The 11,204-nt window shown below is 34.5% G+C and overlaps 2 protein-coding genes across 2 annotated transcripts; both read left to right on the forward strand.

Moving 5' to 3' along the window:
• The first annotated feature begins 5,017 nt into the window (after positions 1-5,017).
• Positions 5,018-9,670, forward strand: LOC107840972 (cytochrome B5-like protein). Its single transcript, XM_016684939.2, has 6 exons — positions 5,018-5,202; positions 5,298-5,395; positions 7,342-7,379; positions 8,463-8,540; positions 8,651-8,742; positions 9,285-9,670. Exons 2-6 carry the CDS (start codon positions 5,314-5,316, stop codon positions 9,349-9,351), a joined length of 357 nt encoding a protein of 118 aa, XP_016540425.1. The 5' UTR covers positions 5,018-5,202; positions 5,298-5,313; the 3' UTR covers positions 9,352-9,670.
• Positions 9,671-10,793: 1,123 nt separating this feature from the next.
• LOC107841100 (RING-H2 finger protein ATL39-like) lies at positions 10,794-11,204 on the forward strand. Its single transcript, XM_016685101.1, has one exon. It carries the CDS (start codon positions 10,794-10,796, stop codon positions 11,202-11,204), a length of 411 nt encoding a protein of 136 aa, XP_016540587.1.

Consider the following 11,204-nt stretch of genomic DNA (forward strand, 5'->3'; position numbering starts at 1 on the left):
GCGACTTGCTAATAACAAGGATAAGAATGACCTTAGGGATCGTTTGGTTTGACGACAAGTTATGTCAGGATTAGTTACGTTGAAATTAGTTATTCCGATATTATTTTTAGTGATTGTTTAGTTTGTGATGCTAAGAATAATATGCATTTCATTCTTTCTAAGAGTATATTGTTTTCACCTTATATATATGTGAAAAGTGATAATCAGAGGATTTGAAGGACAATTTTATCGTTTTATAGCTTTATCCCAAGATAAATTATCCTGAGATTATTATATCATCAAAAGGATGGGATAACTTATCCCGGTTCTATATAATAATCTCAGAATAAATTATTCCGAACTTGGCAATCAAATAAAACATCAATAATTTTATCCCTAAATTATTTTTTTATTCCAAAATTATTTGTTTTAATAATTTTAACCTTTTAACTAAAAGAAGGATGATGGAACAAAAAAGGAATACATAAAAGGTGTAAAGGAGATTGTTAATAGAGAAAGTTTAGTACTTTAATTTATTCTGTATATTGTTATTATTCTATTCTTCTTAGAGAAGTTGTTTAGGTATCATTTACTTTCGGTGGCTAAAAATTCAAATCAAATCTTAATAAAAGGGTTAAGGAGTTTTAACAAGGGAGATTAAAATTTGAAAAAGTTTTCATACAAACAAGTTGAAGGGTTCAACATATATTATATATATTATATATACGTAAAAAGTAATTTTAATCATGTATAAATAGTACTCATATGATTTTCTGTAGAAGAAAGGTTCGAATGAACTCTCTAGTCTCAAGCTGACTCCGCCCCTGATTGTAGGCTTTCAATTTAAAAGTTAATTGAGAAGTATAACAAAGAATTATGAAACAATATAATACTCTAATAAATCTGCATTAATAGTTGGGAGAGGGTGTGGGGGGAGGATAAAATACGAGAAAGATGAAAAGGTCTTAATTCCTAGTGAATAGAGCCAACAATATAGGTCAGACATGTTGGGTCGGCTCTACCCATCCTGTAATTTGATGGAGTTTAGCTTCAAATTTTGCAGTCCATTTAAGAACAAGGCTTTTTAGCCCTACCCGTATAAGTCCGTTGGCCGTGGAGCTTGAGCAATGTTGGTTGGGTTAGCCCGTGGCCCGGCTCGTAAGTCAAATACATGCAACTATTTTGATTGTTTATTAGTATTTTTATTTGGTTCGAATGATATCATGTCAAAAGTTATTTAATCTCGCTATTAGGAGTATTTTTTGGGGTGTTGGAGACTTGATTAATAGGTATTAACACTATGTAATATTGTCTGGTAATATTTATGTTTATTAACATTCTAAAATTAAAATATAAATATTATTTTTTAAAAAATGGCTAGCTCGTGAGGCCCACAGCCCATTAAGTAATGATGTGGGCTTGGTGTTTTTTGGCCCATCATCTTGATGGACCAGCCTGGCCTGACCCGTCAAACTTAAAGCCCGTGTGAGTTAGCCCGGATGGATTGGATCGGCCCGTATTGACAGCTCTACTAGTGAAGCGTTTTAAGATCGTGCAGACTTAGCCACTTACACCATAGTTGAAATATATGCATTTTTATAAGTATAGTTAAGGGTGGGCATGGTATGGTATATACCGAATACCATACCAAAATCAAAAATTTTTATATCACGATATGGATATTATGACATTTGGTGTGGTATATGATAGGAGTTTTAAATTATTATGATATTTGATATGGTATTTGGTATTTATGCAATAAATATCAAAATATTGTATACCGCACCAAAGTTTTCTAATAATATATAAAACTCATATATATTAAATTTAAGATTATTAAATATATTTATATATCATCCATTAGCCAATTGAACATAAAAGTAATTTTTATTCAGAAATAATTTTTTTGGAAGCTTATTATTTAGGAGTACAATGTAAGTTTAGGTAATATTGTTCATAGTTTGCATCTTGGACTACTCAATCATTATTGAAATGTTCTTTTTGTGTTATTAATTAACAAATAATAGTTGTTAGTTTGATATGTTTGAGACGTTTTTAAAGTTTAAAGTAATAGTTTTTTATATGATTATATGTAAATCGAAATCAAATAATGTATGGTTACCGAATTATCATACTGTAAAATATCGAAATCAAATTTAAAAATAGCGAACCATACCAAACTAATTTGGTATGGTAATGGTATTGTTCTTTTAAATATCGAAAACCGAAGTTACCATACCGAAGTTTAAAATACCGTACCGTACCGTATCACGCTCACCCCTAAGTTTAGCCATTTTAGAAGTTACACTAGAGTTACGAAATTGAAATTTATGTCTCTTGATTTCGCTTGTGATATCCCCATTGTATTTTTCTCAAGGAAAAATAACATAAATATACATCTTAACTTATCATATTTACACAAATTTCCATCCTTACAAAGTAAGGAGCTGATTATGTATCTCGACAGACCCAAAATTGAAAAAAAAGTATCGAAAATTAATTATGTATGTATTTTTACAAAGGAAAAAATATATCTTTGTTGGATATATTATGTATCTCGACAGAGCCAAAATCGGAAAAATATATTGGGGACAAATTATGTATCTTTACAAAGAAAAAATGCATTTTTGTTGAATGTATCAAGAGCTAATTATGTATCTTGACAGACTTAAAATTAGAATTTTCAGTAATTACGCAAAATTTTGAAATTTTTTGTAATTAAGTTTCAAACTATCAAGATTACTTTGTTTGCATTTTTTTTTTTTATGGTAAAGGAGGAACATACTTTTGTCTGCACTTTGCAAAATTGGCCACCGATAAATGAATCTATAATCTATATCTATAATATATTAAAAGTGTGAGAACCCTTAAAAAGTGATTTGAACTTTTTACCCTTTATTAAAAGTCTCCGTAATAGACAAAATTGTCTTTTTACTTTTTTTTAATTTATTATTTAATAAAATTAAGAATTCCTAAAAATATATGGATAGAAATTAAGCACTCCTAATATATAAGGGATATAAATTAAGAATTTTTGATATATATGAAAAGAAATAATAGTAGAATATATATGGAATCCTTCTTTCATTTTTTTCTTTCTTCGTGTTTTTGGCTTTCTTTTCGTGTAGGAATTCTTAATATTAACCTTTTTATTTACTTTTTTGGTTTAGAGTCTTCCATATATATAAAATAATATTATTGCACTATCTCATTCATAAACTTCATAGTCAAAGTTGTTTTTCTTTCTTTAAGAATTTTTCTTTTATAATATTTGTCTTATTACTTTCTCTTATTCTTTTCGCCATAAATATATTATTCATATGTTTTTATCAAAATTGCGTTCTTGAAGTGAGTGTGTAGAGGTGTGTTTTTCTAAAATTTGAGATTGATTTTGAAGTTTACAATAATAAACGATATATTTTTTATAAATAATTGCAATTTGAGAAAACTTCTTTATTAGTTTTGTGTATAGTGTTTCATATACAACTAGTGATTTGAAATTGACTTATTTATAATTTTGAACAGATTATTTAGATCGTCGCATTTAATCACGAGAAATTGATTGGTCATTCTGAATTCATAATAGTTAATCATGAAATTGACTTATTTATAATTTGGATAAATTATTTGGATCATCTCATTCACGAAAAATTGATAGGTCATTCTAAATTCATAATAATTATTAATCTTATTAATTTAAGATTTTCTTTATCTAATCTTTAAGGTTAAAAAAATTACGTGTACTACGCTCTGAGGATTATACGTGGGATTAGGTTTTTAGGAGATTTGATTTTTATTTGTTAGTTGTTTGACTTATGTTAATTTTTTTTCATCATTGATTGTTGGTGTTTTCTTAGGCAGAAAGAGGTCATCAATAATTTCGAGAATTGCTCCTTGTGATTTGAGGTAAACTTAAGAAACTTTTCTTATTTTAATGTAAGTCTGTATATATACCTTCTCTTTATTTATTTATTTATTTATTTATTTGCATCATAATTTAAAGTGTTCAGTATCTGCATTGAACCTCGACTGAATTTGAATTCACATAAAAAAAATTCATATTAGAAGTTAAGCGCTCTCTATCAAATTTGACTTAGGACTTATTGCTCAATTTTAAGATTGTCGAGAAATTGAGGCGCAATACAATAAAGTGACAGTAACTTATATTATGATTAAGAACTACGTCTTTGTTGGGTGAACTTGGTGAAAATATCAAAAACATAATATGCAAAAACATAGAAATAGATGAAATAGTAAATTTATGTGAACCGGCTCATTGTAGGTCACTAATTGTATGCATGAAATTTTCTTACAAAGTGCTTGCATGGTTTTATGTTTAAGTGACCTGCGTGATTTATGGCATTTGAAGCATAATTTTATGAGCGGGCTATTTGAATAAGTGACCTGCCAGTTGCTTTTGCTCTCTGGTCACTTCATATCTGACCTTACTCTTCCCACCTTATAAACAAACAAAACACAAACTTTCATTTAGTCTCAAATAAAAAGAGTCTCACTTAAAATGAGGAGTACTATTTTAAAATTCTATAAGACACGAAACCTAAAATTCTCAAAAGAAAGGGTATTTGTCGGCTCAAGCAGTTGCCGATGTGAAAGAAATTACATAAAAAAATGTCTTTCCATATATATATACACCCTAGCACACCAATAACTTACTTTATCCCAGTTTTTTTTTTGTTTTTTAATTCTTAGTTCGTTTTGAAAAACAATATCTCTTTTCTTTTTTGAATACTCTATTCCTAAATTTTAATATAACATATTTAAAATTACAAGATTGAAGTATATTTTAATATATTTTACATGTTTATAACTTACGTTTATAATATTTAAAGAAAATATTAGAAAATGTATGGTAAATTATCATGTTCTTCATTATGTACATTTTTTATCTTAAATTTTAATGTTCTTTTAAATCTTTTAGTTATTAATATAACGTTCGCACAATAGTTTATTTTTTTGATATACATTTATTGTTAATTAATGCTATATACACGTGCAACGCACGTATACCTAAACTAGTTTTTTTTAAAGTGGCTATCAAGTGCAAATACTACCAGATATATAAGTCCATCGACCCGGCCCAATAACCGGGCGATATATATATAGTCCATAAAACACTCCGTCAAATAACAGTCCACTCAGGTGAATCTCACTTCGCCGGTAAATCAAGATTCCGGTGAGCTCCGGCATCCACATTCGTCGCCGGTAATCACTCCAACTTTAATATAATATTATAGTTTTATAATATAATATGGTCCAAATTTTCTAATTGTTTTTTTGGTCCATTTGTTGAATGATAGAGCTAAAAATTGAGATATGGATGTTACTTTGGCGACAATATTGTTGGGGGTATTGCTAGCTGTGCTCATTGTTATACCTCGACTTCGTAGTAAATCTGGTGAGTTGTTAGCTGATCCTGTATGTTTTTTGTTAGAGTGGATTAGAGTTGGTTGGGGAATGGACAGTTGGTTTGTTTATATGCATTTGGGCACTCGTCCCCTCATAAGTTAGCTTTTGGTGTTGAGCAGGGGTGGAGCCAGCTCTTTGGTAGGGGGTTCATCCGACCATTTATATATGACTAAAATTATTTTTATGTATCTATAGTAGGTGTTGAGCCCCCTTCGGCTAGTTTATCTTCAAATATTGAACCCCTTAGTTGAAATCCTAGCTCCGCCTCTGGACTGTTGAGTTAGGCTCAAATGTACATATGTTTACATAGTATCAGAGTATGGTTCATCCCGTTTGGACTCCTAGTACAGGCTTTAGTTGGGTCTGGACATGAAGGGGGTGTTAGTGTGAGTTAGAGTTCCATATTGGTTAGAGAAAAAAATTGGTTATTTGCTCTTTCATGAGCCAGCTTTTGTGGCTTTGAGTTAGGCTCAAATGTCATATCTTTACATAGTCTCCGAGTCAGGTTCATCCTTGTCTTGGGGTGAAGGGGATGTTACAGTGGGTTAGAGTCTCTCACATTGTCTGTGGAACAGATTGGTTGTTTGCTTAGATGGACTTGGGCGATAGTCCCTCATGAGCAAGCTTTTGGGGTTGAGTTAAGCTCAGATGTCATATTTTTACATAGTATCAGTGTCTGGTTCATCCCATTTGGACTCCTAGTACATGCTCTAGTTGGGTCTGGACATGAAGGGAGTGTTTGTGTGAGTTATAGTTCCATATTGTTTGGGGATAGATTGGTTATTTGTTCCTTCATGAGCCAGCTTTTTTGGCTTTGAGTTTGGCTCAAATGTCATATCTTTACATAGTATCCAGTATCTGGTTCATCCTGTTTGGACTCCCTAGTACATGCTATAGTTGGGTTTGGACATGAAGGGGTGTTTGTATGAGTTAGAGTTCCATATTGGTTAGGGAATAAATTGGTTATATGCTCCTTCATGAGCCAAATTTTTTGGCTTTGAGTTAGGCTCAAATGTCATATCTTTACATAGCATCAGTGTCTGGTTCGTGCTGGTTAGACTCCCTAGTACATGCTCTAGTTGGGTTTGGACATGAAGGGGCTGTTAGTGTGAGTTAGAGTTCCATATTGGTTAGGGAATAGATTGGTTATTTGCTCCTTTATGAGCCAAATTTTCTGGCTTTGAGTTAGGCTCAAATGTCATATCTTTACATAGTCTTAGAGTCAGATCGATTCTAGTTGGGCCGGGGCGTGAAGGGGGTGTTACAGTGGGTTAGAGTTTCACACTGGTTGGGGAACAGATTGGTGGCTTGCTTAGTGGACTTGGGCGATAGTCCTTTCATGAGCAAGTTCTTGGGGTTGAGTTAGGCTCAAATGTCGTATCTTTACGTAGTAGTGAGGTTCATTCACGTTTGGCCTCTAGTTAGGCTGGGTGTGAAGAGGGTTTAGGTGGATTAGTCTCACATTGATTGAAGAATGGACTAGTGATTTGTTTATATGGACTTGGCAATCTTCACCTCATGAACCAGCTTTTGAGGGTGAGTTAGGCTCAAATGTCATCTTATTTACATAGTGTCAGAGCCAAGTCCAGTCCAGTTTGAGCTCCAGTTGAGCTTGGGCCTAGGCATGGGCGTTAAGAGTCCATTATTGGTTATTGGTTTGGGAATGGATTGGTCGTTTACTTGTATGGACTTGGGCAATCCTCTCCTCATGAGCCAACTTTTCGGATCGAGTTAAACTCAAATGCCATATCTTGACATAGTATCAATGTTAGGTTCATCCCCGTTTGGGTTTCCGATCCATGCTCCAGTTGGGACTGGGCGTGAAGGGGGTGATAAGAGAGGCTTAAGTGGCATAGCTTTACAAGTTTCAAGTTTATAATGTTCTTATACTTTGAAAGAATTTGATTTTGTTTATTGTCCTTTGTTCTACCACAGATCAGCCCGAAAAGGTTGCCTCAAAACCTCAGAACAAGGTATTTAACTTACATTCATATATAAACTTTTTGGTTGTTTGTTTAGGTCCTTGACAAGTTCTCTTGTTGTTAAATATTAGGCAGTTCATTTCAGTTGTGCACTTAATAACTATGTTTGTCAAGATAATAGTTTTAGGTTCTTACGGTGTGAAAAAAATTCGATCTTGGTTCTGACTCAACTCCACTAGCTAACTCGAGTTGCGAGGATTTCCAAGATCATATAAACTACAACTCATATACTACATGGATTTTAATACTCCGGAACCGGGTAGGCTGAGGGTTCGACATCAAGAGCATAGAGTAAGATGACACGGATGACCCAACTGGATAGCCGAACTCTATAGATACTTCCTACCTCTGATACCATGTTAAGGAAATGGACTTTGACCTAACTTGAAGTTAGCTCAAGTTGCAAGGACTACCCAAGATCATATAAGGAGACTACTAGCCATACAATTAATTAACTGATCCGAACATTTGGAAATGACAAAGAAGTAGAGACTGTTGCTAATGGTTTGATATCGCAAATTTCTCCTGTTTATTTGCAAAACACATGGATATATTAGTTTACGTTGTAGATTACTCGTCATATATTTGACTTCTCTTTATAGATGATGCGTGCATGAACTATTCTTATTCTTAAACCTTGTTGATAGGGCGAAGTTCTTCGCACACTCTACACTCCCTGCCCTCCCTAGACCCGACTTTGTGGGAGTACACAGAGTGTGGTGTTGTTGTTGATAGTGGTGGGCTACGGTGAGGGGAGGGCTATATGTGTTTAAGAAAGAAGGGTAAAACTTAAACGAAGGAAAGTCCTTTAAGAGCAATAAATTGTATGTTGGTGTTTAAATCAATTGACAAGTCTTGCATCTATCATGTTGTTTCATGTTAGCGAGTTATTTTGCGCGGTAACTGCACAAAACTTCATAACTGACCGATATGATAATTTTCTTTTCTTGTGCATATTGTTTGTGCACCAACAGTTGTCCGATCTCTTTCTCGTCTTTAAATTTTCTTTATGTTCCGTGATTGTGCTGATTGCTTTTCTTCCCATCTTTTGGGATATGTTCTTTTAAATTGAAGGGAGTCCAAACATATAGCAAAGCTGAAGTTGCGTTGCATAACAAGAGAACTGATTGCTGGATTATTATCAAAGATAAGGTCTTTTAGATTCTCTACTTGACCACATAAAGCAGACGTAAACTTGTAGAATAATAATCTCCCCTCGTCATGTTCTTTTCCTAATATCTTCTCATCTTTTACTGTCTTAGGTGTTTGATGTTACCTCGTATGTCGAAGAACACCCTGGGGGTGATGCCATCCTAGATCATGCCGGTGATGATTCGACTGAAGGTTTCTATGGGTAAGCCTTTCTCAAATGCCATCTTAAAGAGACTTTCTTCTGTTCTAGGTTTCCACAAAGCGGTATCAGGGTAAGAGAACGCCTTTCTCCTTTTAGCTTTAGTTGGTCGAGTAGCTTATTCGAACGTTGTGAACTCATTCCTGCCTTTGCAATACCAGCGCATCTTGTGCCACAGAATCGGTTGTGGAGAGATGGATGATCACAAAAAAAAAATGTCCATATTTGTCTCTTTGTTCCTGTATCCCTCCGGTAATCCCTTATGGCTTGTCACTAGGGGATTTTACTTTTCCTACTTGACCTTCATATTCTTAGAATCTTCGGGAAAGTTTTTATCGTCTTAGTTTACTAATGCTCATCTTCTTATACTGAATCCATTCATTGTCCTCTTCCGTTTTCTCAAATATAGGAGATTTTAAGTAGTCCCCTTAACCATATAATCATCGAGAGCATACTCGATTCTATTATATTTGTGGTCCTCGATATCCTCCACTGCCTTTCCTGTTGTATTGGCCATAGAAATCATGGTCACATTCTTGTTGCAGGCCGCAACATGCTACACGAGTATTTGAAATGATTGATGACTTCTGCATCGGAAATCTGGAAAAGTAATTGCTTACTCCCGTTGATTGCTATGGAAATGTTCATCTGCAACGAAATTTAAGGAGAGCTCGCGTGCTGCATGATAAAGCATCCATATTTATGTCTACGACGACCTATTGTTCGCCTTCTATATACTCAAGTTCTGCAGTGCTGACTTTCCTAATTTCAGTTTTGCATACTTGGGATATGGTCCAAATTTTGATATTTGAACTCCCTATTTGATGTATATTGTATTTTTATTGTTTTGCAACTGCAATTTAGTATTGACAATGACTTTTGTCATGGAATCAAACAGTCAACTTATAATCTTTCTTTTTTCGATTTTCCACCTGGTGTTCAGTACCCGAATTGGAGCCCGACTAAGTCGGGGTTCATGTCGGGAAGTCCCACATTGGGGGTTTAAAGCACTCCCTAACAAAGCTTACTCCGTACCCATGGGGACTCGAACCCGAGGCAAATAGTCAGGATTGAGTAGAGTAGTCGATAAGATGTGTTCAGTAGTTGATGTGATTAAGGAAGCTGAATTGAGTCCCGAATAAAGGTCTGGTCCTGAGTCGGGGTTGGGAGTCGCATTAGGCTTGGGAGTAGATCTCAGATCAAGGGTCATGTCAGGATCGAAAGCTCGAGCCTCAATGGAGGGTGGGGAAGGGTTGAGCCCTGGATCGAGTTGGGGTTGGGAGTCAGGCTCGGATCAAGAGTCATATCAGGGTTGAAAACTCGAGCCTCAATGGTGGATGGGGAAGGGCTAGACCCTGGATCGAGTCGGGATTAGGAGTCGATCTCGGATCAAGGGTCATGTTGGGGTCGAAAGCTCGAGCCCTCAATGGAGGGTGGGGAAGGGCTCGGCCCTGGATTCTTTCGACCCCTCAATGGAGGGTGGGGAAGGGATCGGCCCTGGATCGAGATTTTTTCCTACTTTATGTAGGAAACTTATTTTTATTAAATTTAAGCCAAATCAAAGAAAATTAAAAATGTTTTTCTTACCTTTTTTATAATTTTAATAATTTTATTTTTGGTTCTTTCTTGGAAACAATTAACTAACCTTTTCCTTAATAAATTCGGATTCTTAATTTGAGTTAATTTAGGATTTGCCTCAACTCTTCTTATAAATACATATGACATCGTCACCATTGTCAAACAAAAAAAATACACCGAGTGAGAAACCCAAAAAAAAAAATACGAATATGGTAACATATTTGGAATACCATGGTCCCTCTTCTGCAGCTACTGTCATAATTGGTCAACAAAAATCACCACAAGAAGAATTAAACATCAATAAATATAGCAATATTTCTTCTTCTTCTTCTTTACCAATTTTATCAATTCAATTTGACCTTAATACATATGATCAACCATATTTGAATAAATCACCTCATGACCATGCACAATACCAATAGCATTGTCCTACTCATGACGATTCGCTTCGATTTGAATATTCCCCTTATGTATACATGTCATACGACTTGTTCTACCGCGCCATTCATGAAATTCTGGAGAATTTGCGAGAGGAGTTTGAGAAGAACTATCGTCCTCTTGTCATTGATGATGTGATAAGCAAAGTATGTGAAATTGTTGATGATGAATCTAACAAGGGTCGCGAAAGATTGAAGATATTTATCGGTGTAGCACTAGCCGTTGAACGTTTGCTAGATGAAAGTATTTTGAATGATGATTGTGTGATTTGTTTAGAAGAGCTTGGGAGGAAGAAGCCCTTGTCGTACCCACCTTGTTCGCATGTGTTTCATGCAGATTGTATGGCAACATGGTTGGAGCATAGTCTTTCTTGCCCTATTTGTCGTTGTGATCTCTCTCCTATTAAGCTGAATAGCTTTGTGTTGCATTTTTTGATTCAAAATATGTAA

Source organism: Capsicum annuum, chromosome 9, assembly GCF_002878395.1.
Source record: "Capsicum annuum cultivar UCD-10X-F1 chromosome 9, UCD10Xv1.1, whole genome shotgun sequence".
NCBI lineage: Eukaryota > Viridiplantae > Streptophyta > Magnoliopsida > Solanales > Solanaceae > Capsicum > Capsicum annuum.